The sequence below is a fragment of the Daldinia vernicosa genome (genome assembly GCF_022497035.1).
Source record: "Daldinia vernicosa strain CBS 139.73 unplaced genomic scaffold F5Y00scaffold_5, whole genome shotgun sequence".
In the NCBI taxonomy this organism is placed as follows: domain Eukaryota; kingdom Fungi; phylum Ascomycota; class Sordariomycetes; order Xylariales; family Hypoxylaceae; genus Daldinia; species Daldinia vernicosa.
Window position 1 is genome coordinate 883,045 of NW_025953921.1, and position 26,316 is coordinate 909,360.

General features: G+C 48.0%; 8 protein-coding genes across 8 annotated transcripts; 5 read left to right on the forward strand and 3 right to left on the reverse strand.

Moving 5' to 3' along the window:
- Positions 1 to 969: 969 nt before the first annotated feature.
- On the reverse strand, positions 970 to 5,906 carry F5Y00DRAFT_158427 (histidine phosphatase superfamily-domain-containing protein). The gene is made up of 3 exons (XM_048004656.1): positions 4,684 to 5,906; positions 1,591 to 4,625; positions 970 to 1,536 (listed from the first exon to the last, which is right to left on the reverse strand). Exons 1-3 carry the CDS (start codon positions 5,663 to 5,665, stop codon positions 1,090 to 1,092), a joined length of 4,464 nt encoding a protein of 1,487 aa, XP_047868917.1. The 5' UTR covers positions 5,666 to 5,906; the 3' UTR covers positions 970 to 1,089.
- A 974-nt stretch (positions 5,907 to 6,880) lies between these two features.
- Positions 6,881 to 10,556, forward strand: F5Y00DRAFT_226544 (WD domain-containing protein). Its single transcript, XM_048006353.1, has 3 exons — positions 6,881 to 7,376; positions 7,437 to 10,116; positions 10,175 to 10,556. The coding sequence occupies exons 1-3, from the start codon at positions 7,263 to 7,265 to the stop codon at positions 10,510 to 10,512; spliced, it is 3,132 nt and encodes a 1,043-aa protein (XP_047868918.1). The 5' UTR covers positions 6,881 to 7,262; the 3' UTR covers positions 10,513 to 10,556.
- A 2,595-nt stretch (positions 10,557 to 13,151) lies between these two features.
- F5Y00DRAFT_258247 (MFS general substrate transporter) lies at positions 13,152 to 15,092 on the forward strand (the record flags this gene model as incomplete). The annotated part of the gene is made up of 5 exons (XM_048010674.1): positions 13,152 to 13,507; positions 13,588 to 14,106; positions 14,153 to 14,303; positions 14,354 to 14,686; positions 14,736 to 15,092. 5 exons carry the CDS (start codon positions 13,152 to 13,154, stop codon positions 15,090 to 15,092), a joined length of 1,716 nt encoding a protein of 571 aa, XP_047868919.1.
- On the reverse strand, positions 14,982 to 16,022 carry F5Y00DRAFT_158531 (uncharacterized protein). The gene has a single exon (XM_048004657.1). It carries the CDS (start codon positions 15,951 to 15,953, stop codon positions 15,201 to 15,203), a length of 753 nt encoding a protein of 250 aa, XP_047868920.1. The 5' UTR covers positions 15,954 to 16,022; the 3' UTR covers positions 14,982 to 15,200.
- A 223-nt stretch (positions 16,023 to 16,245) lies between these two features.
- On the forward strand, positions 16,246 to 18,369 carry F5Y00DRAFT_226564 (uncharacterized protein). The gene is made up of 7 exons (XM_048006354.1): positions 16,246 to 16,569; positions 16,672 to 16,764; positions 16,939 to 16,983; positions 17,036 to 17,101; positions 17,161 to 17,514; positions 17,571 to 17,670; positions 17,839 to 18,369. Exons 1-7 carry the CDS (start codon positions 16,540 to 16,542, stop codon positions 17,871 to 17,873), a joined length of 723 nt encoding a protein of 240 aa, XP_047868921.1. The 5' UTR covers positions 16,246 to 16,539; the 3' UTR covers positions 17,874 to 18,369.
- Positions 18,370 to 18,969: 600 nt separating this feature from the next.
- Positions 18,970 to 20,604, forward strand: F5Y00DRAFT_251097 (extracellular mutant protein 11-domain-containing protein; the record flags this gene model as incomplete). The annotated part of the gene is made up of 1 exon (XM_048009801.1): positions 18,970 to 20,604. The coding sequence occupies one exon, from the start codon at positions 18,970 to 18,972 to the stop codon at positions 20,602 to 20,604; it is 1,635 nt and encodes a 544-aa protein (XP_047868922.1).
- A 130-nt stretch (positions 20,605 to 20,734) lies between these two features.
- F5Y00DRAFT_158599 (P-loop containing nucleoside triphosphate hydrolase protein) lies at positions 20,735 to 22,024 on the reverse strand. The gene is made up of 2 exons (XM_048004658.1): positions 21,530 to 22,024; positions 20,735 to 21,452 (listed from the first exon to the last, which is right to left on the reverse strand). The coding sequence occupies exons 1-2, from the start codon at positions 21,825 to 21,827 to the stop codon at positions 20,866 to 20,868; spliced, it is 885 nt and encodes a 294-aa protein (XP_047868923.1). The 5' UTR covers positions 21,828 to 22,024; the 3' UTR covers positions 20,735 to 20,865.
- Positions 22,025 to 22,621: 597 nt separating this feature from the next.
- On the forward strand, positions 22,622 to 26,315 carry F5Y00DRAFT_226570 (NAD(P)-binding protein). Its single transcript, XM_048006355.1, has 6 exons — positions 22,622 to 22,870; positions 22,935 to 23,112; positions 23,194 to 24,417; positions 24,476 to 24,904; positions 25,030 to 25,634; positions 25,703 to 26,315. Exons 2-6 carry the CDS (start codon positions 22,954 to 22,956, stop codon positions 26,001 to 26,003), a joined length of 2,718 nt encoding a protein of 905 aa, XP_047868924.1. The 5' UTR covers positions 22,622 to 22,870; positions 22,935 to 22,953; the 3' UTR covers positions 26,004 to 26,315.
- Position 26,316: the final 1 nt, after the last annotated feature.

Genomic DNA, 26,316 nt, shown 5'->3' on the forward strand with positions numbered 1-26,316 from the left:
CAAATCTATGTAAGGTTAGGTAAGATCCACCCCAGCTAAATAATTCCCATACATAATAAATCATCTGTCATGCTGACACACACGTGGGTTCGGTTCGCTACGGTTCGCTTATCATGTCATGTTCCTCGTCTAATAAATTACAAGCGTATCTGCGCATAATATATGTACATAAACGCCCTGTCATATTTGAATTTTTCGGTAGCGATGAAATACGTGCATTACATACCTCCTTACACCTACATACATTAGGTACCTAGGTTACATATGTACTAAGATGACTACGAAAAAAAATAAAATAAAAAAGGTCCGTTCCAGACGCACGTCATGATGCTTATCTCAGGACCATTTCCTTTCTTGATCTCGCTGCATGTAATGCTTGTCTTACTCGTTCGACCCCCGGTCCCATTTATGATGAGAATTTTCTCACCGCCCACAGGCGGACGAAGGGCGAGGAGGGGGGCGGCCATATCATCGACAAAATGTCCCGGTAGCATATCTCCCCCCCCTTATTAATCCACCGGTTCCTCATCCGGATTCCGTGCCGCTCTTGCAGAAGACAGAAAGGAAAAAAATAATAATATCGTCATCCCGTCTTAGTGGTATCAGGGTCGACGGTGGTGGTGGTGGTGGTGCCTGCGTCCTTGGTACCTTCTAATTCAGGGACCGTTGTTCCCGCTGTATTCGCAGCCGGAGGCAGATCAGCCGCATTATTAACCGTTGCAACGGGAGGTGGAACAATAGATGGCTGCTGCTGCTGCTTCTGCTCATCATTAACAGTTGATGCCTCGGTGTCGTCACCGCGCGGATCGACCTTCGCAGGCGAGGACCGCGAGGAGCCCAGCGCTTTCATCTCGAGACCTTCGGTTTCGGTTTCGTTGCCACCGGGATCCTTCTCGAGGCAATCCGCCTCGGAATTTTGCCGCTCCTTCTCTTGGAATGTGAAGGCGTCTGAGAGATTGACCGCGAGGAAAGTCTTGGGTAGTTTGACCCTATTGGTCGCCGTGAGTCAGCTGTCCTGCTACCATGATAAAGAGGGACGCCTCCTCTCGTGGTATGACGTCGGGACTACGTGGTGAAGAGAAAAATTACTTACTGATGGAACTTAGCTCTGAGCGTCTCGATGACCTTCTTCCAATCCGCGTGAGGTGTTAGGCTCCTGCGTGGTGCACATCCTATACAGTGTTTACTGTCTAGTTGGATGTCCAGGGGGTCGAAAATGTGGCAACCGGGGCTGATCGTTATGCGGATGCTGTAGTTGAAGGTAGGCTGATCGACGAGAGACGCATCTACTGGGAGTTTGGTCTCCGACTCGTATAGCTCGAAGCAGATCTGCGAGAGATAATCAAGTTCAGGTATTGTCCTGCGGTTGATTTTCGTCTCGATACCACCCTCGAGGATACAGTTTAGCAATGTGTAGATGTGCGATTCCTTAGTGAAATAGAAGAAGGACTTGGCGTCATCGGACGCTTGCATCTCTTCGAGGTCCTGGACGATCTCCTTGAGCAAGGGGAGTGATGTCAGGAGTCCGATTTCGAGCTGCAATACGACGTCAGTCATCGACCTACCCAAAATGAATAGAGACGAACACACCTTTTCACTGTCTGAAATGCCGTATTCCTGCGGGCAGATGAAGTCAAACAAGACTTTAGCAAGCTGGTAAAGTTCCCGCAAAGGTTCAAAACATTCGTCTGTCTTTGCTTTAGTCTGATTATTACCTTTAGGTAAGTGGAAATATTCAGCAGGTCTATCAACCTCGTGGGGATGTTTCATCCACGATCTCCTTCGGAAAATACGCTTCATGGTCTTCTCTGACCTCTCGGACCTCTCCGGCCGGTCCGACTTATCCACCTTTTCTCCAGGTGACGAGCCAAGGACTTGGCTTTTGTCCGACTTGTCATCAGCCACTTTGCCGCCTTCTTCAGACTCCTTCGACGAGGCTTTGCCCTCGCGGTTTACGATGATACTGAATTCTTCCTCTAGCATATGCTTTGGCGGAGTGAAGACCCATTCGAGAAATTGACGGTTGTGTAGGGCGTCAAACTTCATCGTATCGTACAATTCTGAGATCTTACTAGGATCGACCTTCTCGTGATCGCAGAATTCCGCAAAGAGCTTTTCCCAACGCTCGCGAAACAATTCCGCATCCTCGCCACAGCACCAGCGAGCTTGGATGCCGTTGATAGCATTGGCTTGGGAAAGTGACGAGGCTACAGATGTACTAGAGCTCTCGCTGTGATTCTTATCCGAGCCCGGGGAATTGATAGCGTTGAGGGAATTCACAGCGCCAGTTTGAAGTTTGCTATAATTGTGCTGCATTACGCGACGATGGAAATTCATCAGCTGCACAACTCGTGTTTGCACTTCAGAAGGCTCTGGCATTCCTTCTGGCCAAGCAAATTGGGATGGCCGCTCATTCCCCTTTCGCAATAGACCCTTCAGCTTCTTCTTGACTTTATCCATCTCATCCTTGGCCGCGTTGGAATCATCCAACAAATCCTTCCGTATCGTAATAAAGTCTTCTGGAAGATCATTCTTCTCTATAAACGATGCTGCCCAAATCTGTGCACTAGCCGTAACTCGTCGCTCAGAGCTACTAAATACGTGAACTTGGTCCAGAATATCACGATTTAGCAGAAGATAGTCATTACGCATATTTTGTGCCAATTCTTGCGCCTGGTAACGTGCCGAGTGAGTCGGCTCGCCTCCCCACTTGACAATAAGCTGTAACTTATCTAAAACGAAACTGTTGTCGGCTGCGGTGAATTTGGACATCGTTACCCCTGACATGGAATCTTGGCGCCGCGGTGGGTGTTTCGGCTGTTGTTCAGAGTCAGACACGACTACTTCCGACGGATCAGGCCGGCGCTGGCCGTCTTCGGCCTCCAATTGCTCTTTTGCGGGGGACTGGTCCGATTGCTTTTTAGCTTCTGTTTCCTTAGGTGGGTTTTCTACAATCTCAGACTCCATCTTTACTCCCTCAGTGACTTCAGGAGTTGATTCGTTCATCTCGGCCGTTTTCTTCTTACGAAACATAGGCTTGATTTGAACTTTTGTGCCTGCCCACCCTCCTTTCTTAACCAACACATTACGAAGGGACTTCAGCTTATTTCGGTCCTCCTCACCGGCCTTCAAAGCCAAGTCGACCGCATCGAGGACGCTAGCCAAGGCAGGCTCTCCAATAAGGAGCACTTCTTCTTGGTGGCCCTTTAGAAGGTCGATAAATGGCTGCGTGTGAAAGGTAAATTTGTACTTCTGTTTTGGAGTGCGGTCTGCATGTCGGATGACCGAAACCATTCCTTTGAGCTTCCACGAGTGTTTGGGGGGAGGGGGAGGCGGTGTTGGTTCCTCTAGGTGGTCAGCTGGCTCTTCCGCTTTACTTGAGGGTGTAGTCGGAAGAGTTGGAGGCGCCGTAGTTGGTAAGCTGCTTGCAGCAGAGCCACCTGTAAGGTAAGTTATGGGATTAATGATACCATTTTGCAGTCTTGTCGCGATACCCGCCACTCCCATATCAGACTTGGATGGCGAGGCGTTTGCTGCGCTCTGCTCGTCCTTACTTTCTTTACTCTCTTCAAGGGAAAGCGTGCCCACGCTCCCTGCGGACTTTGGCTGTCTTGTACTAACCACCGAATCTTTTTCCTTGCTACTAAAAATAGCTTTACTTAGTAGTGGATCACCAATGTCGGAAATAGTAGGCGATGGGAGAGGCGGCGTTGGCCCCCCACGACGAATCTTTTCCTTGATGAAGATATCCTTCAAGATACTCGCACAGTGATCGTAATAGGTTTCGTTATCTTTGACGAAGCTCCAACCATTGACATCTATGACATAACTTTTACCACCCGCTCGAAGTAGATCGAACCCGCAGACGCGTTGCCCAAACGTATTGGCAATCTTGCTTGCAATCTCCTTCTCTTCCGGGCCCAACGAAGTGACATAACGTATTTCTTTGCCATGCGTATTGCGCCGAACAATCCCATCTACGACAGGCGACTTTCTTGTCTCGGCATGGCAGTAATGCGGTCCGACCGTGTAGGCTTTTACGTCTTCTGCGTTGTCTACCTGCATAAACTTCTCATAAATGAAGCTACCCTCCGGCTCGGTAATAGCACGGGGAATAATAAGATCCTTAACAAACTCTGAGCTTTTGTTACCAATTTTCCTGAAGAGTTTACGGGCACCCCCGCCAGACGATTTTGGAAAATAGATAATGATGTTGTGGTCTTCGCCGCTGGTTGGTTTCTCAACAAATGGCTTCTTTAATAGGGTACCGTCCACGCTTAAGATATCTCCATCGTCAAGCAACTCTACCTTGCGAGGGAAGTGATAGTTTTCTGGTCCGTTAGGCTCAAGGGTGATGCCGGTAACATCTTTTATATGTTTCGCAACATCTGGAGTTAGCAAACTTGGTCCGCCGTCGCGATTTACTTCGACTCGTTTCGGGGTTGGTACTTCGATCTTATCAAGTATTCGCAGGCAGAGTCGCCTATCCCAAAGTACCTTTTGCATCGGCACATCGTTGACACAGAACGGTTTTCGAGCTTTAACATAAGCTATAGCCTTTTCCAAAGGGAAACCATCTGAATAGAAAGATATTAAATAGTCGCATATCGGCCAGTTTTCCACTTCTACTTCGTTGTTAGTATCCAGGGCTATCTGACTTTATTACCAATGCCGTGTTCTCACCTTCGTCTAAAATTGTCTTATCCCCAAACACAATAACGTCGAATTCACGGTTTGCAATTAATCTGTTAAGAATATTCCTGCTCGGTTTGCTTCTGGCTTTAGCATCTAACGCGCAAACACCAATGATACCCCATGGTGCTGGCTTAATCTCTTCCTTTTCTTTAACGTGAGGACCTCGCTCGCTACTAGGGCTTTGGCTACTATTAGCAGTACTACCGCTCAATCGCCGCTTGGCCCTGCTTCGAGATCGAGTCACCTGGGGCCGAGGGGCCGGGTTTGGCGTAGGTGCAGGGTTTCGCTTGACGAGATCTAGAGGATTGGTATGATGACTCTCCCGCGAAGTTAACTGAGGGCCGCTAACAGGGTTCGGATTATTCGAATGAGAAGATGTGGTGACTGTTACATTAGACACGCCAGACTCGGATTGGCCCGGGGATGGACCCAGGCCTTTGCCTGAAGCCATGACGCCCGATACTGTGCGTTGGATACCACCGCCGTCCGAACCGTTGGTGGAGGGAGCAGAGCTTGCAACGCCACGAGACGACGCAAGTGAGAAAACGGATGAGACAGAAATGCGTTTTCCGACCTCGTGTTCTGAGGACGAGGGAGGTAGATTTACTGCAGGTTCCGGTAGCTGACAAGGAGAATTTGTGTCAGGAACAGAATGGCCGGGCTGTTGTTTCGGCGTATTCTCAACGTCGTCGATAGCAACTTCGTCGGTCGTGGGGGTACTAGGAAGATGGGGTGGCTTTAATGGTCTAGCTAGAGGTGGCATAGACAAGCTCGCGGGTTCAACTGATACATCGGTGGTCCCAAGAGGCTCAGCATGTCGACTTTTCCCGCTTGCTATGGAACTGGCGATGCTACTAGCTACAGACGATGGCGAACGGGTGCGGGAGTGTGGAAATGACCAGGAAAGTCTCTTGCTCGAACCACTCAGGCTCCGACCCGACTTGTTATTATTAGTATTATTAATCTCCATCCTTCCTAGAACGAATGACCCTAGAGTCTAAAAATCTGTACAGTGTACTCCGCAGTCTGACCGTTTACCGCAGTGTTTCGTCATTCGATAAGTTCCAAGTACCTAACGGCGTGGCTAGATAAAAACCTTCGGGTGCTCAGTTTCCCACTTCTTTCTTCTCGTAGCAACCCCCTAGAGCTTAGGGTAGCTACACGTGTGTACCACAATACCTTATTTTGAATTGGTACTATGGAAGGTAAGTAGGAGATCGGCTACTGGCCCCTAAATTCGATTGCTAATGGATAAGGTGAGGATCTCCGGATACTTGGAAACGGTGGCAAATGATATGTCGTTCACCTCCTAACTAGTCAAATATCGTGTTCTAGTGTAGGTAGTGAGTTGGGCGACACCAGCCTTGATAAGACCTCCACGATGGACCTATATAAATGAGTTCAATATTCAGATCTTGCTACTGAGTTTATTGCGTATGTGTGAAATTATTCGTTAGGAGGAATTGGGTTGGTTACTAGGCTTAGTGCCCCCCTTCGAAAGAAATATAAAGAAATATCGATTCGAGACCCGATTTATTTTTAGTTTGCCGCGACTTCGTGACCTGAATGTTGGAAGTGGGTCGCAGATACGGCAATTCGGAATATCAAGCGTCAGGGATGCATCACGAGAAAGCCGAGATGCTACTGTAATTATGGAATTTTGCATAGTGGGAATTCTGTAAACCGCATCATTGGCAATATGATAAGGTATGTACCTCATGGTGGCGTCTTGAGCACATGCCAATGACATGAGATCCAATGCTAAGGCCTCAAGGGTTAGTAATCAGCCAATAGCATAGAATAATTGAGATGGTGTGGCGCTTAATACAATACAACAATCAGTTTTGTTGTTTTCAATAGGTAGGCATTAAGGCGGTGAAAGTGGAAAATTATCACCTTAGCTACCTCATAAGATGTTATTGAGAATCTCCGCTTAAGAATATCTTGTCATCGACTAAAAAAGTATTTTCTTAAGACAGTTAAAGGGTTAAAGTGAACATTCTTTCTAAGTAGACAAACGGTGGGCTCATATGCGATACTTCGTACACTAGACCTTTCATTAGGTGGGGCAATATACCGGATACCTACTGCTATCGACGGTTATCGATAATGATAAGAATTATAGCATTAGAGCTAAATGTATAGGTACTTTAGGTAGGTACCTATTCAATACTTCACTTAGTCTTGAAGATTAAAGTTAAGTCTTTTTTAATAATATAAAAATTGCTATAAATGCAATCCATAGAGTTAGTTATTGTTGGAGTTAATTGCAATATTGGTAAATTATCCCTACAAGTTCCAAATTCAAAAGCTTCATCAATAACAGTCGTATCTCTAAGTACCTCTTTACCAGTAGTTTAGGATAAGACAGTGGGGCCAAGGTACCTAGTACAAGACGCCAAAAAATGCTTCGCGCTGCTCCGTCCTAAAGGAAAAAAAATCCATTTACAGATGGCCTCTGTGCAGTCGTTGCGCTGCGATTCCTAGATGCGACTACGAAAGCTCTGGCAGTTAAAGCGCGATTCATATAGGGGCTCAACGATTATTACGACGAGTAATTCGCTATAATGCCTCATTCAGAGCCAGAAGGACCATTGGTCAAACGTCAGAAGCTCAATTCTGTCGCGAAATCCAATAAATCGTCCACATCGCAACAGTCTAGGATCTTTGCTCCATATCGGGTATGTTCAGACACTTTCGGAATCGCAATGGCCATACCTAGTTCTAATGTATAGTATTAGACAATCGGCCTCGTTTCTCCTACTAATGTGCCCTTTACCACTGTTCCTCTCGGGAATACTACTTTCCAGGTTACAACATCTATAGGCCGCTCGCTCCAGACCTATGACCTTAAACGCGGTCTCAATCTCGTCTTCATAACTCGGCCCCAGACGCCAAGTACTATCACGGCGACATGCGCTTGGAAACAGAAGGTGTTTGTTGCTTGGGGCGACTCCCGAGAAGGCTCCTCTCAGGGTATATGGATTTTCCAGAGAGGGAAGAAGGTTGGCGAGTTAGAACTTCCCTCTGATCTACACGAGCCTATCAAGCAGATTCTCGTTTTCGGATCTTGGGTTGTTGCCTGTGGCTTGACAAGAATAGAAGTATGGAAGACGACGACATTGGAACACTATACGACTCTTTTTACTATGGCTTCGAAAAAGCTCGATAACGAACTCACCGGAGGTATATGTACTATGCCGACGTACTTAAATAAGATATTCGCCGGACGTCGGAACGGATGGGTCGAAATCTGGAACATCTCTACCGGAAAACTTATCTATACCATCCTACCTCCATCTCCAAGCTGTGGTGCTGTCACTTGCATGCAGCCAACACCTGCGCTTTCTCTAATGGCTATCTCATACGCAGAGGGGCCTTTGGTTATTCATAACGTACTCACAGACAAAAAGATGCTTGAGGTCAACGCAGGTACCGAGGATGCGCCCGTGACCAGCATTTCGTTTCGCACGGACGGTATGGGCGCAGGCCAGGATGGGCGCAAAGATGGTGTTATGGCGACAGCTACGCAGTCGAGCGGCGATATCACTTTTTGGGATCTTAACCAGGGTGGTAGGATTATGGGTATCCTTAGAAGCGCTCATAACCCCCCATTGCAAGAGGGGGCATCGATTCGTGGGGGTGTAAGCAAAATTGAGTTCCTTGCCGGCCAGCCCGTCATCGTCACCAGTGGCAGAGACAATTCCTTAAAGACTTGGATATTCGATGAGACTCCATTTTCGCCCATACCACGAATACTACACACGAGGAGTGGCCATGCTGCACCAGTCACCAGTTTGCAGTTCTTGCCGACCGATTTTGAAGGTGCTGAAGCAGGTAACAAATGGCTTCTTAGTGGTGGTAGGGATAGGAGTCTCTGGGGCTGGAGTCTTCGTCGAGACGGTCAAAGCACAGAATTGAGTCAGGGCAATATACGCAAGAAGGCCAAGAAATACGGGATTCTAGACAGCAGCACCCTAAGCCGTGGTCCAACTACCACACTCGATGACTTAAAGGCGCCGGAGATCACATGCATAGCATGTTCTTTAAATAGGGATGGCGGTATGGGTGCCTTGCCCGGGAAGCAGGTGTTGTGGCAAAAATCTCAAACCCAAAAGAAGCCCATAGATGCCGAGATTAGCGGTATGACGGGTTGGGAGAGCGTGGTTACGGCACACAAGAACGATCCGTTCGTTCGAACCTGGTTTTGGGGCCGAAAAAGAGCTGGAAGATGGGCATTCCAAACCGGTGACGGCGCAAACGTATCATCAGTGGCTATGAGCCCCTGTGGGACCTTTGCTGTCGTTGGGTCTATTGGCGGGTCTATTGATATGTTTAACCTTCAATCAGGACTACACCGCCAACGATTTCCATCCAAGCTCACACCGGCACAGGCAAGACAAGTCAAAATGCAGCAGTTAAGACAAGCGGATACCGTCGTTCAGCTTCAAGCTCGATCCGCAACTGGTTTTGCGCCAGGAGTTGGGAAGCATACGAAAGCAGTCACCGGGATTGTTGTCGATTCAATGAACAAATACGTGATTAGCTGCTCCTTGGACGGCAAAGTAAAATTCTGGGAGTTCCTCACAGGAAATCTGCTTGAGGAAATCAACTGGGCTCCGATGACAGGAATCATAGGCTGCCGCTACCATGCTGCAAATGATCTCATAGCTTTTTCCTGTGATGACAACTCTATTCGGGTCGTAGATATTGAGACGAAACAAACCATTCGTGAATTCTGGGGATGCCAGGGCAAAATCAACGACTTCATTTTCTCTAACGATGGCCGCTGGATAGTAGCAGCGTCTCAGGATGCTATAATACGAGTTTGGGATCTCCCGACAGGTCACTTAATTGATGCTATTCGATTAGAGAAACCTTGCACCGCGCTAGCCTTCTCGGCAACAGGGGAATATTTGGCTGCAGCCACTGAGGGGGAGTTGGGTGTTGACATATGGAATAACAAGGCTCTCTTCACACACGTTCCAACCCGACAAATATCCGAAGATTCAATCAAGCAGATATCGGGACCAACGGCGTCAGGAGAGGGAGGCCAGGGCTTACTCGAAGCAGCTTTTGAAGAGGCAGCCTCTCAAGAAGATGATGAAATCACTGCACCTGGCGTGGATCAGCTCAGTGCCGATATGATGACATTAAGTCTGGTTCCGCGAAGCAGATGGCAAACACTATTACACTTGGACTTGATTAAACAGAGGAACAAACCGACGGAAGCTCCAAAAGCTCCAGAAAAAGCGCCTTTCTTCTTGCCATCAGCAACCAACAACGGCGCGTCAAATCTAGACGCAGCCCAGCCGAACACGGACCAAGCTCAGAGTCAATCTAGGATTACCCGTTTCGATCGGAACAGGGCAGAGCAAATATTCACGAATAAACTGCAAGCGGGAGCTACTTCTGGAAATTGTAAGAGCCATTGCCTATATTCCCTATATCATTATATTTGTAAGCTAATTTTAACCAGTTACCGAATTCATCGAGCATCTTAAGTCTCTTCCTCCGGCTACGGCGGACCTAGAATTGCGCTCTCTAACAACTGGGGATGATGATGAATCCAACGAGCTGCTTCATTTCATCCACGCCATGACCAGCCGCCTTGTGGCACGTCGTGACTACGAGCTCACCCAAGCCTGGATGGCTGTCTTCTTGCGTCTACATTTCGATTTGATCCTGGCGAGTGATACCCTAATGAGCGCGCTGTCGGAATGGAAGAAACACCAAGCAGAGGAATGTAATAGATTAGATAGTCTTGTTAGTTACTGCGGAGGAGTTGTGAACTTCCTGAGAAGCCCACGGACATGATTTAGAATTGCCACGTTAGATATATATATATACCTATATTCAAATATGTACGTAGAAAGTCAACTCTGCCTGTAACGGGGACCTTCCTGCCAGCGCCCCTGAGGCTTTACGTAGCGTCCTCCATCGGTCATGATTCCTTTCCAGAATACTCTCACCAGAGCACGAGAGACCATCAAGAGTGCGATGCTCCGCCTACCAAACGAAACTCTATGAAGCGTACGCAAATCTCAGCTAAACATATTCCCCGAAGGCTACCGGCATGAATTATTAGGTCAGCTGATGCAATAATCTTTATATTAGCGAGATTGATCAACGGTGTTTGCTTATAAGTTTTTGGTCTCTTGCCAATGGGGCGCTGAAGCGGTTAGTTGCTTTAGTCAATTGCCTAGGCGATTTCATCGCCTCCTCTCCCCAGACGATTCAATCATGTGCCTAGGTTTGGATATATATCCAACTTGAGTCTTAAGCTAAGTACATGTATTATATTGCGCGCAAAGATCTTATCACACATCGGATCTTTATAGCATACCTATTATATACAAGCGAGACATTTTGACGTAGATACTAGTAGCCTTACCAAGGCCGCACATGATTAATAGCTACCCGTCCCATGTATATATAAACTAATAAACTACCTATACAGCCTAGAAGATCCTTTTACTCGGCGATGTTATAAATACCTAGTAGGTATGCGAGGAGATAGACGTGGAAGTCTAGCACGTGTTTCTAAACCCGAAAATAAGAGAACTACATAATATGGGTGGAAGGGGAAAGGGATTATAATAGCATTCTGGGATGAAGCTGTAAATTAATGATCATTCGACCTAACTTCAATACTCTATACAACTACGTCGTCGTCATCGCTTGGTGGGCCTCCACAATTATAAAATCCAAAGGTGGCCTGCAGACGCGACCGGTGCTAATAGGGGGGGTTGAATAAGGGGGTTGTTTACCATATAGAATGATCACAACTACCCTACCAGAGAAATAGCAAGAGACCGATTATTAGAATAGTTATACACATCTTATTATAAGGAACGTGGTAGTGTTCTAATATTAAGTACCTAATTGTTGAGTTATGTCAAGAGTCCCATTACAAATGGATGGATAGTGTTAATACTGTGTAGGTATCGTGATTCTATTCGATAGCACTCGCTTTCAAGTTCAAGTAATCCTCACCATCGTAAAGCTAGGCTTCGGCAAAGGTACCTAAATATTCTTTAAATGGGAGAGACTTTGTGTCTCGGATTGCCCCCCCTGTTATGATCCTAGATGAGACATCTAGGACAATGGATATTCTCACTGTGTATAGTCTAGATTTAGAGTTCTTTGCGAAACAGCAAAGTTGATTCCATACCTTCTAGATCTACTTCGTGATACCTTCTTTCGACTTCTGCGTAGCACTGGCATATTAAACACTGCCATGTAACCTGCAATGTTTGTCAGTACCAAGGTATGTCGTCGCGCAAAGTTAGCTCTTTGTACGAGGAACAATTAGGTAGCATCGACCAAAGTTGTGAACTCGATCCAGTGCCACCGGCGCTGTGTGCCATGTCAAGGAGCACGAAACGTGTTTGTATGCTATTCTGTACGTGGTGGCTTCCGTTCGTGTTAGCCTTTAGGTATGTTTTGATTGTCATACACGTAAGGAGAGTGTAAGCACTTGAAACAACCTATGTTGTTTTAGTTTACCGACTTTTGATATATCGATTCATGAAGTCATCATGCATTCGATTTCGAGCACGTGCACAGTTTGCCTGAAGTCGTGAATAAGTTAAGTTATTTTCCACATAGTTACACGTGTAACTATCCACGTCCTGAAGTTGTGAGCGTGACAAAGGCATACATTCACTCCCCTTAGTTATAACCTTAGTTATATCAATAAATCACAACGTTTAAAAGATTAGAAAAAATATTATTATTTTAGGAACGGTGTAAAGAAGTCAGCGGATTAGACTTAAGTAAATAATGTGCCTGTGTCGTTCTTGCCTTAAAGACTGTCAAGTACCTATTTTATTAATCCGTAGTGAGGTCCGATCCCGCTTCCGTTGCCGATTCTGGTCCGTGCTAGGGCCCTTAGCGGGTCCCATTGCGTCGGCTCTAAAAAAGGCTTGGCCAATAGGGCGCCGAGAACGGGGGAATGTGGGATGTGGGATGTGGGAGAATGGCATGACTGATAATCTGGCCCCTATTTGGGCAATCGCGAACCTCGTTGCTCCTGACGGTGTGAAGACGATAATTTGAACAGGACTAGACTCAGTGTGGACCTGAGTCAAGCTTATCCATTATGGGTGTAGTAGTTTCTTAATATATAAACATGTCTTTCTTGTAGGACAAAAAAACCCACATCATGTGAATACTTACGAAGCGTATCTCCATAGGCATCGGGTTTATTCCTTGTATGTTCTTATTCCGAGGGATGGAATGCGTAGGTACATATATCAGGTAATAAGCGGGCTCTAACAACTATTATTGCCACATATATACCTAATCATTGTGCGCTAATACACCCATTCTTGAGTAACAATTATTGTTACCTTTGACATATTTCCGCTACAGCCCATGAAGCTCAACACGGCGCTTCATTGACTTGGATGAATAGCCTTCTAGAGGTCTAATTCACAAGATATCTGTACATAATGGCGGCGCCATCTGGACAAACCCCAGAAACCATCGAGATGTCTCTCAACCCAGCGAAACCCGGGCAAGATATAGATGCGGCAGCTAATAGCTCCACCTCTAGTGGGAGCGTTCGCGCTACGAACGGCGACGAGGAGCATGCTATGTCGGCGCTTGAGAGGATCAAATCGAAGTTTGGAGATCGACCGGAGTGCTTTAAGAACACATTCCAAGAGATATCCTTCATCTTCCAAGCTACCATCGCAACCGCCACAACATCTTTCCTATCCGGTGTTGCTCTAGTTATCACAGTTCCCGTCTCTCGCGACTTGGGTATGACACAGGGTGAAATAGCATGGATCAGCGCATCGACGTCGTACGTATAGAATGTCTTTCTAAATCCTTAACTAAGTAGGTACTTAGTTTTTATATATCACTAACTTGTTATTATTATAGACTTGTGGCTGGTGCTCTCCAGCTTGCCTTGGGGCAGCTAGCCGACTTGCTGGGGAGAAAACCCATGTTCATAGCTGGTCTGGCCAGTTTCAGTGGATTCGTGTTGCTGGTGGCTTTCTCCCAAAATCCCTTCTGGATGTTGATTGTCTGCGGTATCCTCGGTGCTTGCTCGGCTATGGTTGTTCCTCCGGCCATAGGTATACTGGGCGCGGCCTACGCCACCCCTTCGAAACGGAAGAACTGGGCATTTTCGGCATTCAGTGCTGGAAACCCCTTAGGATTCGTGTTTGGTACTATCATCTGCGGCATTGTTACTCAACTGAGCAACTGGCGTGCTGCCTTTATCGTCCTATGCGTTATCTGGGCCCTTTTCACCCTTCATGCGATTTGGGCAGTACCTAATGTCGAGAATTTCGATCGAGCTCCTCTGAAAGAACGCCTAAAAGCGCTGAAGCAATTCGATATTGTCGGTACGACTCTGACGATTTTTGGGACAGGCTTGTTTACTGCGGGTTTAACGTAGGTACCCTTGGAGTCCTAGAGCCTCAAATACTGACGAATCCAGACTGGGTCCTGAAGACGGTTGGGCAAGTGCGCATGTGATTGCGATGTTAGTTGTTGGCGTCGCGCTGCTTGTCATTTTCGTCCTATGGGAAAGGGTATTTCCTCACCCCCTGATGCCTCCATTCATCTGGAAGGACAGGAACTTTAGCTTTGTGAGTTTTTATCCAGAGATACTTGCCCTCCTTAATACTAATAACTGTAGATCATCCCTACTATTGCCCTCGGCAACATGGGCTTTACCGCCAGTTGTTTCTGGGTAGCCTTTTTCTTGCAGGAAGTTAAGCAGTACTCCACCCTCATGGTCGCCGTTCATCTCCTTCCTCAGGCTATCGCTGGGCTGCTATGGAACGTAGTTGCCGGTCGCATACTGCATCGCATTAACAACACGGTTATCATGATCTTCGGTGCCACATGCTACCTCGCTGCCAACTTGTTGCTCTCTTTCATCAAGATAGAGACTAGCTACTGGGCCTTGATGTTCCCAGCCCTCATTTTGATCGTTGCTGGTGCTGATCTTCAGTTCAACGTGGGCAATGTGAGTTACGCTCCTGTGATTTACATTTTGGCAATTCTGACTTTACTAGATGTATGTGATGCAGTCGTTACCTAAAGATAAGCAATCCTTGGCGGGCGGCATTTTCAATGTGGTTATCCGCCTGGCTAATACCGCCGTGATGGGGATTTCGACGGCAATTTATAGCTCGGTGGAATTGACGCCCGAAGGCATGGCCGATCCGATGCTGAAATTCACCAGAACATTCCAAATGTCTATCGGGTTCTCTGCGGCATGCTTGGTATTGACCTTTTTTATTCGGCTGGGGACACAGGGGAACTCTCCGGGCGAGGAAGAAAAAGATAAGAAGAGTAATTCGGAGAACTCGGAGATTCCAACTGCTATAGTTAATAGCGCAGCTGAAAGTGAGCAAGAAGAGAAGAAGTAGGCGGACATGGTTTATGAAGAATAAAAATTAGGATTAGAGTCAATTCGTCATTACGAACTTAGGTAGTCGGTACTAAATAAAAAGTTAGGGAGTGCGTTAATGTATGATTTAATCTTGGTATTCCTGCCATTTGATCATCCTATCCTTCAAGTCGAGAATCTCGCCATCGACGACGAACGTGCCATCACCGCGATGATGGAACATGCGGCCACCCTCTCCGGGCTTCTTGTCCGGATTGAGCCACGCCTTGACGGGCTTTAGAACCCACATGGAGTATTTGCTCACCAGCTTAGTGTCTTCGACCACGCACTCGATATTCGCAATGATATTGCCGCCGCCTACGAGCGGTGCCTTGACCTTGGCAGCCGGGCAGGCTTCCAGCCCGAAGCGCTGCCACTTGCCGCTGGGCTCTTCCTCATCGTCGGCCGAGCAATTCCCAATATCGACGACTACGCCGGCCATCGCTACGTCGGGCACAGCGAGCACGCACTCGCGCTTCTTCTTGAGAGCGGCGAACGAGGCATCCCAGGGCCCGAGACAGATGCCGATGAGAGGCGGCGATTCGTGCTGCATCACCATGTGGAAGCCGATGGTCATGACGTTATGCGTCGAGTCGGCCAGCGACCCCGTCGTGACTAGAAGCACGGGGCCGGGCTCTATTAGTCGGAATACCCGGGATGGAGGGTACGTCTCGAAGCCATGGTGGAGGTTACGGTCTTGCGGCTTGGAAGAGGAGGCGGAAGAAGCGGAAATCTCCACTTCCTCCTTATTATTATTATTATTGGCTTTGCGTTGTTTGGAAGGCGACGAAGAGGATGCCTCGCTCTGCTGTTCTGATCGGCTTTTACGCTTTGGACCCATGGACTGTAATAAGTCGTGTGGATAAGATTAACTTGGCTGCTTTATTGTATGAAGCTAATTGGGTTTCTAGAGGTCGGGGTTACGTGCAGTAACATTTGTTAGCTCTATTCTATTAGGTACCTAGGTACCTAACCTATGTAGCTTTAGCGGGGTGTTATCAGATCTGATATAATGTTACGATAAAGTTCAGAAGGGCGCAAGTGGCCCGTTCGTAACGCTTTTACATCACCCGAGGTCGGACTAGCCTTTGTTAGCCCTTTTTTCTCTGTTAACCTACCTTTTAGAGAAAAAGTGTAAGACGGTGGTTATAATACCGGCGCTTATGTAAAGAAGTTCTATCGTAAATGCAGGCTTTGGTATACGATTATCGGAGTGACTCAGACGGTATACAAACAAGTCTTACCTATCATCTTGACTTCGTGTAAATTAAGACAGCTCAGGTTGAATTTGAAGCCTTTGCCCACCTCATATCTGAAAATTGGTTCCCTTAGACATATATCTATCTATCTTTGTTCATAACTGAGTGTAGCGTTGTCTACCACCTTGCCTTTAAACTCGGCTCACACGACTAATACACCTAGTAATCATGGGGTCTAAACATGCTTGGAAAGTAGAGGTTCGCTTCGCCCTTGGCAATTTACTTACTATTATAGTGTACCTTAGGTTACTATACTCACGATATCAAGAATAAATGCTAACGGTTTTGAATACTACGTAGCTTCTCCCTTGGGACCACTCAAGCCCAGATCATGTACAGAGGATGTATGACCAACGTGTTGCTTGTGGGTGGAGGGCTGACGAAGTACCATCGGTAAGAATATCCTTCGTTACATTTTTTTTTTCATGCTGCCATTCGAGAGCATATATACACCCTCCGGGCACGTCCGAGAGTTATAGATTACCGAGCCGGTTCCTGTGACTTGAGATCGCGCAATGTGATCCGAAAATTTCCGTGAATGGCAACTTCTAATTCCAGGCTTTATAGTGGGTAGAGGCGGCACAGAAAGGTGGAAAGATATTTTACTGGGTTGTGAGTTCTATAATCCCCTCTTTGGGTAGCTTTGTGGTAGCTGATGGATTAGCTCCTTTCGGATGCTTTTCCGGATAGAGAAAATGTACTTGAGCAGCACACTAGTGCCTATCCGAAGGTATGCTTGTAATTGCTTGTTTGACCAGTATACTGGATGACCTAAGAACTTGTACAAAGGAAGCAAGCCCATTGAGGGATACAGCAGCAGCAGTTCGGCTCGTCCCGCGGCAGCCAACCATGGTGGAGTTCATCCCTATTGGTCATGTTGCTCTCGATATCCACGAACCCGACGAGGACATCAAACTCGGCCTTCCAGCTACCGGGACCGTGTGGGTTCATCAACTGTACATTTCGCGGGCACTCCATGGAGGTGGATTTGGTGCCGGAGCCATGTCCAAAATCGAGACGCTAGCCACGCGAAGCCCAATGAATGCAAAAATAGTAGCTTTGGATACCCTATCGAAGGAGATGCAGACCGAACCAGAGATACGAGACCTCCTATATGGGGAAGGACGTCTTCCTCCGCCAGTGGTAAGTCGTGGCAGTATTGTTAGAAGTTGTAGCACTCCTAAAACGTGTTGATGCAGGTTTCCAATGAAGACTGGTATACCAGTCAAGGGTACGAGATACTTCGACGAGAGAAAGGTGCATATATATGGAACCCTCAGGAAGGAGTCAGTGTGCCTAGTAAGTTACATCTCAGCCGTTTCGGGGCCTTTGTGTTACTTCAAAGCATGTGCTGTCGTCCCCTCTCGACCTGATCAAGGGCCAGGGGCTCGTGGAACAAGCCTGACAACTCACATGTCCTTTTCAAGTCTCGGCGTATTTCAGAATTGCTAACACTTGGGACTATAGTGAACCTTGTGTATATGAAAAAGTCTGTTGCTTGAGAAATCCTGGGTCTCGGGACAATCCAAGGAACATTGGATGGAAAGACACACCCTCTTCTTAGCCTTTAATTAGCCTCGCGATAGATCGATTGGTCTGAAGCCACGTAAATGGAAATGAAGTCACTCCATAGCGTCTGCTATCTGAACTCCGTGCTTGCATCGCATATACATAGAACAGGAGCAATAGGAGTGGAGAGCTCCGTTGCCGCGAAGGATGATGAGAGGTTAAAAATAAGCAACCTGAATGCCCTTAATAAAAGCCATGGATGACATGTTTGTCTGCTGCCCAACGGCCATGAGAAATTAGACGCGAGCAAGGTGGCATTGCATCGGGAAGAATCGTTCAATGCGCTCCTTCCGAACAGGTAGATAGGCGCGTCGTGATAGCTAAGTGGCCGGGTATCACACAAATGGTGAAAGAAGTCATGCAGGACAAGTCATCTAGCGGCATCTAGAAAACAGAAACGAGGTGAGGCGACCTCTTAAACGGTATAAATGATATGGTCTGAGGTAATTGGGGAAGGGAGAATAAGTCGTGGGGGTTGATGTACTAAAAAGGAATCCGGGGGTGACCCGTGCGCTAGCATGGCAGCATGGATGCACGGACCCATAATTTAGCCCCACTCGAACCTAACCCGGAAAGGCGTTAGAACACTGCAGACGCGACAGTGACTCGACTACGTGCAGGAGAAGTCGCGAGGCTTCTACGAAGTAAATCAAAAAAGGTCTTGCCGTGATTCCCCCACCAGTCGACCATTCTGCCATTTCACCATCTCAACTATTGGACCGCCGTCTTTCGCCCTCTATTTAGACCTTTCCAAGGTCATCCTCATGCCTCACCAGTAAACATTGCGACCCAACCTCGTCGTCGCATTGGGCAGGATGGCGGCATAATACATAATAATCAAGCTCGACCTCTCCGCCTGTCATCCGATCGATTCAACTACCATCCGTGGTCAAACACGTCAACATCGGGACCACGAAAGATTTACAGCCATTGAACGCGTAACGGATATAGACAGAGCTTACGAAAAGTAAACAAACTTAGCTTATGTGTCTTTCTTTCCGAAATATTAGCAAATCTGCCTCTGTTCAGATGCCGCCAGCCAGCCAGTTCCTGAAGCATTCAAAGACGAAAATGCAAGCTTGGGTCACAAGCAACGGGCTCAATAATAGCCAACCTGCTCCTGCTGGATCTGGGCCAGGAACGGGACATGATGGCCAAAGCCACCTTCCCCAACGCCACGTCTATCTACCTCAACCTACACCTGCGGCGTCGCAACCCGCCCAGACGGTACAGGCAACGCAAAATTCGCCTCCACGATCACGCGCACCTATAGTCAATGCAAATTCCAATAGAGCTGCTGCCGTCGCCGCAGCTAAGTTACCTGTTCCTGCCGGTCGTAATGGTCATACCCGAGATACGTCACTTAACATACGGCGATCGGGAACCGTTGCTTCCGAGCCTATTCAATCTTCGCGGCGACCAGCGCCTTTCTGGGAGGGTTCGACGGTAGATGGCTCCATGTTTAGTGACACCGCTAGCAACGTTGACGCAAACGCGGCAGGCACCTCTATGTATCGGATGCCTTTTCGGGCGCCTATTACTTACCAACAGAGAGGGAATACCCCACGCCCACGCCCCCCTGCCAAGGACGAAGCTAATATGCCGGATCAACATGCCCCTTTCGTTATTGGACCTAACGGAATCATAGATGTAGTAGGTGGTCCTCTTACTAGAAGTGCTTCGACACCGGATGCTAGGAATCACCGTGGCCACCTGAAGGGAGTATCATCTCCGGAACTTGACCAAGAGTCAGAAGATAGCCCATATCAGACGAGCCCCGAAAAGACCCCTTCTGCTAAACGGCTTCATCATCCTAAAGCGTTAGCTTTACGTAATAACCGCCGTGGTTCCTTCTCCGAAAGGGCTGCATTTCCTCAAGAAAATATCGTATCTTCGCCTCCACGTGAGGCCTACCCAATCCCTGATAATGATTTAGATGACGATGCAAGATCTGAACGTTCCGTACACTTAAGAGTGAAGACATTACCAGAACACCAACACCGCCGCTCGACTATTTTTGCTGACACCGATACACCTATGGTTAGCCATCCGGACGAGTCAGATCGCGAGAGCGTTGCTCCGCCTGCGCCTGCGCCTAAGCTAGTCGCGAAACCTAAGCCTCAACTCAATCGACAACTTTTTATCAAGGGTGGTAATAAGGGCGGGCTAGGATTGCACGAGAGCGCGATGCCTCGCTCATCGATAGAGAAGCGTGTTTCTAATCCAAAGAAGCGTCAATACGAGCTTGACTACGATGATGGGGCTCTGGCAGCAATGGATTATTCCGAACTTAAGGATGAAGTATTCGATTTTGACCCAGCCCAAGCAGAGGCCCAGTCGGCGATAGGACCACCCCGAGGCACATTACCAGAAAAACTTGATCACTTTTTTGACAAGGACCAGGAAAGCCAAATGGAGTTCTTTTCTAAGATGCCCGTTAAAGACTGGGAGATATCGGGGGATTGGTTCCTTGAAAGATTTGGTGAGGTTATGCAACGGTTTAGAGAAGCCCGCCAAGCGAAGCGAACGGTAATACAAGACTTTGAAAACGAGATTGCCGACCGGGACGAGGCTGTTAGGAGTAAGATCCGAACAATTGACAGCACTCTCGCCGAACTCAAAAACGAAGGCGAGGGCATGATGAACGGAAAGGAGTTTGATTGAATCAAGTAAGCAAGTACGCGGTACCGCAGGCTCTCCGTGACTGATAGCTTGCCGCCGACGGATTTTTACGAGCTCATTCTAAAGGGAAGGATATACGGCTGTGGGTTAGCTTGGGCTATGAGGTTGCTGTTATTATAACATGGGCTAGAGCTATGGTGTTGGTGCTTTCAATCCGGTGCTCTATGTACGGCAACAAATGATGCTATTGGGCCTTTTCACATTAAGTGAGGCTACTTGGTAAGATACCCGCTTACTCGCGTATCAAACGATGACCGTCTGTTTGACTTTTCTGTCTTTACCGACAATTAATCTCAACTGACATCTGGGTTTATCGGCGAACAGCCCATTTCTCAGCTTGTCGGAAAAAAGCTCGTACGCGGGATAATAGGCATCGACGAACTTAACAACCTGCTCGTTTGTCATACCTGCCCCTCTCTCCCTCCGCAACATGGCCTCCTGCTCTAACCTCCAGTCGTACACCCATTCGATATCTTCGGCGTCAATGTGGATGAATGCATTGAACATGTCTGTGATGACATCGTAGTCCCGGAGGCGCTCATTGACGAAGTCCAGGTGTTCTAAAGGGTGTCGGTGTAGCGTCCTGCTTGGCGAAATCCACTTGAGTGACACCTCCACAGGACTCAAATGCCGAAAGCCAACACACCAGCCCTCGAAGATGACCACCTGAATCTTGGGTTGACCCGGGCCGTTGATCGTCTCCCATTGCGATTCCGGGACCCTGTCGCCTTGGCCCGAATAGGCCGACTTGTCATATTGAGGAATCTTAACCGGCTGACCCTCACATAAAGCCGTGAAGAAATTTCGAGCTAAGTCCATGTCATGTGTACCTACATAGCCGTAGCATTAGAATCAAATAAGAATAGATATCCTTCTGACTTAAGATTTTGGGTGCAAGTTGTCGTACCTGGCTCGCCTCGAACCTGGACTAACAAATTGTCCGGGTGAGACTCTGCCAGTGCCTTTTGATCTTCATGTCGCAGGTAGAAATCATCAATGCTGCAAACCAATGTTTGTAGGCCTTCGTCATTCTGTAGCCTCGAAGCAAGGGCCTTTACCAGAGTCGTCTTCCCGGCGCCTTGTACGCCGTTTAGGCCGACGATAAAGGGCCGAGTAGTGTTAGAGGTGCTGTATTGCTTATATCGTTCGAGTATAAATGGTATGCATATGGGGCTCTTGTCGTCGATTATCTCCGGTGTAGACATTTTGGCAGACCTCTTATTGCATCCGTGCTTGTGATCGGCTGTAGATACTGTATGTTCGGTTATTCGGGCGTTTGACGCTTATACGCTTATTTACCCCAACGGGATTACATGCATGAGATTTCCATACGGCACGTTTTAGGGGTGCATAGATAGAACATTGTACATAGAGCAAGTGTAGGTAATTAGTATCAACTAACTTTGTGGGGATGGGGAAATGCGGGGGAGTTTGTTTTGGTTCAGCGGCTCGGATGGTTAATGGTTAATGGTTAATGGTTAATGGTTAATGGTTGATGGCTGGAACTAATAGACTATTTGGATGCATTTAACTAGACCCTCAATTACTATACAAGTATATATTTGTCTGCTTAGAAGTAGATTTATAGAATTTGAATGCCATAACCGATCAGAAGGAAGTCTTTTAAAAAGAATTGCTTGATAGGTTTAAAGTTCTAATCTATTATCTCCCGCAAAGCGGCAATACAAAACTTCGGCTCTTCATGTTGTGTTAACTAGGTACCTAAACTAATACGGCTAATTGCCTACCTTAGGTAATTCTAGAATCTTAGGCCTAATAGTATAGAATACCTGACATAGACATATTAGCACACGTGATAGTGACACAGGAGGCGCAATACATACAACGTACATATGACTTCATACAAGGTTCGTAAGCATATCAGAATCTCGAGTTTGTCGACATGTGAACGGTCTTGTAAAGAAGGCACGAGAGGGATAAGTATGGGGTAAGAAATAGGTGCTAAATCCGAGGAGTTATACCTAATTTAGTATAGTTAGCTTGCTATTGCCTGGTCCTTTGAAGAAGTGGGTCAATCTGGGGCCCCTCGGCATTCCTGATTCCCTGGCAGCTCATGCGAAAGCTGCCTCGGCTGAATAGCCGGAGTTCAAATGCGGCACATTGATTGACCAGCTCTTTATTATCAGGAACTTGGACCTATCATCCCGTAATTCAGCCAGCTTTTTCTATCATTCATTTCTGCTCTCATGCCAATCGTGTATTAGAAGCCATCTCCAACTAAACATCTGTATTATCTACCATCGAAAGTTATTCCCTTTAGTTAATCAACTTCTAATTCCCTATTTTTTCAGAGCTTCGAAACACGACACCATGGCAAGCGAATTGCGCTTTGACGACCAAGTCGTAGTCGTCACCGGCGCTGGTGGTGGCTTGGGCAAGACATATGCTACTTTCTTCGCATCAAGAGGAGCCAAGGTCGTTGTTAATGACCTTGGAGGCTCATTTAAGGGTGATGGCAACTCAACAAAGGTAAATAGAAGTCTCAATCATATTTCAATTACGCCAAATATCAAACGCATCCGCTAACGTGTTCTTTTTTACAACCATTAGGCTGCCGATGTAGTCGTAGATGAAATCAAAGCCGCCGGTGGTCAAGCCGTGGCTAACTACGACAGCGTCGAGAATGGCGAGAAGATCATCGAGACCGCCATTAAGGCTTTCGGCCGAATCGATATCCTACTCAACAATGCCGGTATCCTACGAGACGTTAGCTTCAAGAACATGACGGATCAGGACTGGGATTTGATTCAGAAGGTGCACGTAAAGGGCTCTTACAAGTGCGCACGTGCTGCCTGGCCGCATTTCCGCAAGCAGAAGTACGGTCGTGTCATCAACACCTCATCCGCTGCCGGCTTGTTCGGCAGCTTCGGCCAGGCCAATTACTCGGCTGCTAAGATGGCTATGGTTGGCTTCACCGAGACGCTCGCTAAGGAGGGCGCTAAGTACAACATCATCTCAAACGTCATCGCTCCCATAGCCGCGAGTCGCATGACCCAGACCGTTATGCCTCCGGAAGTCTTGGAAAACCTAAAGCCCGATTGGGTCGTTCCCCTTGTCGCCGTTTTGGTCCACAAGAGCAACACTAAGGAGAATGGTGGCATTTTCGAAGTCGGTGGAGGTCACGTTGCGAAGCTGAGGTGGGAGAGGTCGAGCGGTCTTCTCCTGAAGGCAGACGATAGCTATACACCGGGTGCCATTCTTAAGAAGTGGGACAAGGTTATCGACTTCTCAAACCCCCAGTATCCGAATGGTCCCAACGACTTCTTAGCTCTCCTCGAAGAGTCGATGAAGCTCGGCCCGAACGAACAAGGTGAAAAGTTAGACTTCACCGGCCGTGTGGCCTTGGTCACGGGCGGCGGTGCTGGTATCGGACGTGCCTACTGTCTTGCCTTCGCCAAGCACGGTGCGTCAGTTGTTGTGAACGACTTGGTGGATCCCGATACTGTTGTTGGCGAGATCAAGAAATTAGGCGGTAAGGCAGTCGGTGTCAAGGCGTCTTCTGAGGAGGGTGACAAGGTCGTCAAGGCCGCTATTGATGGCTTTGGTCGCATCGACATCATTATCAACAATGCTGGCATCCTCCGGGACAAGGCATTCAGCAACATGGATGACAGCCTTTGGGATCCCGTTCTGAATGTCCACCTCCGAAGCACATACAAGGTCACCAAGGCAGCATGGCCCTACTTCCTTAAGCAGAAGTATGGACGTATCGTGAACACCACGTCGACGAGCGGTATCTACGGTAACTTTGGGCAGGCGAACTACGCGGCAGCGGTAAGTGATTAAAACATAAAATTGCCAAAACGAACTAAGTAAAGCTGACAAGCCTTAGAAATCTGGTATTATTGGATTCTCTCGCACCATCGCTCTTGAGGGAGCCAAATACAATATCTACTGCAACACCATTGCTCCTAACGCCGGAACTGCCATGACCCGAACCATATTACCAGAGGAACTAGTCCAGGCCTTCAAGCCCGACTACATTGCTCCTCTTGTCCTTGCTCTCTGCAGCGACAAGGTGCCTAAGAACCCCACAGGTTACCTATACGAAGTAGGCAGCGGTTGGTGTGGCCGGACAAGGTGGCAGCGGTCAGGAGGTGTTGGCTTCCCGATAGATGTTAAGCTGGTTCCCGAAGAGGTCGCCAAGACCTGGCCCAAGATTGTCGACTTTGACGACGGCCGAGCAGACCACCCTGAGAAACCCCAAGACTCGGTGGCGAAGATCCTGGCCAACATGGAGAACAAGCGAGGGGCATCTAAGGTATGATGAGCCCTCTTTCTTTAATGTCCTCCTATTCGGACTATCATGTATATATAAATGTAATATGTTATAGTCTAGCAGACAAATGAACTATTGATGTTGACCTTTTGTCTTTTTTTGCTCAGGCTCCCTCCGAGAGTAACAAATATCTCGAAGCCCAAAAGAATGCTTTGGCTGCCAAGTCCGAGCCTACGGAGTACACCTACACGGAGCGCGACAGCATGCTCTACAACTTGGGCATCGGCGCCAAGAGGACTGAACTGCAGTATGTGTTCGAGGGCCACGAGAACTTCCAAGTGCTACCGACGTACGGCGTGATCCCGCAATTCGACACCAACATGCCGTTTAGCATGGACGAGCTAGTACCCAAGTTCTCGCCCATGATGCTGTTACACGGCGAGCAGTACCTCGAGGTCAAGAAGTACCCGATCCCAACAGCAGCCCGAACCAAGAACTTCGGCAAGCTGATCGAGGTCGTGGACAAGGGTAACGCTGCTGTCCTCAAATACGGCGTCACCACCGTAAACGCCGAGACCAACGAAGAACTCTTCTACAACGAGGCCACTGTCTTCTTGAGAGGTTGCGGAGGTTTCGGCGGCCAGAAGAAACCGGCCGATCGAGGCGCGGCTACCGCTGTTAATCCCCCGCCGAAGAGACATCCGGATGTTATCGTCGAGACTAAGACGACCGAGGAGCAGGCTGCTATCTACCGACTTAGCGGCGATTACAAGTAAGTTTCCCCCCCCCCCCCCTACTATCGCCAGCATAGCGACACCAAGACTGACCGCGTCGTCATAGCCCCCTCCACGTCGACCCGAGTTTCGCCAAGATGGGCGGGTTCAAGGTGCCGATCCTGCACGGTCTATGCTCGATGGGCGTAGCGAGCAAAGCCGTCTACGAGAAGTTCGGCCCGTTCCGCAACGTCAAGGTCCGCTTCGCCGGCACCGTACTCCCCGGCGAGACCCTCGTCACCGAGATGTGGAAGGAGGGCCCCTCCAAGGTCGTCTTCCAGACCAAGGTCAAGGAGACGGGCCGTCTGGCTATCTCGGGCGCTGCGGCCGAGCTCGTCGGCGGCGGCGGAAACGGAGGCAAGTTGTGAATCCGCCTGGGAGAAGACGGGGTTGGCTGGTTGTGGTTGTGGGTGGGGGATCTAGTGGGACGAGGATGGGTGTACGAGTCTGGATGAGATGAGATGAGATGAGATGAGATGATAATAGGGAGCATTAATTTTTTTTAGCATTGGGGGTTCTCCTTTCTACACATTTCTTGGTTCGTCTAATTGGGCGTTGTTGTGAAAAGATGATGTATGTTAGGTACCTAGGTACCTATGTAGCTTAAATTAACTTGGAACGAGACATTTTCAGTTTGAAGTAGGAATCCGCGCATGAATGCAAGCAAGTGTGTTAACTATA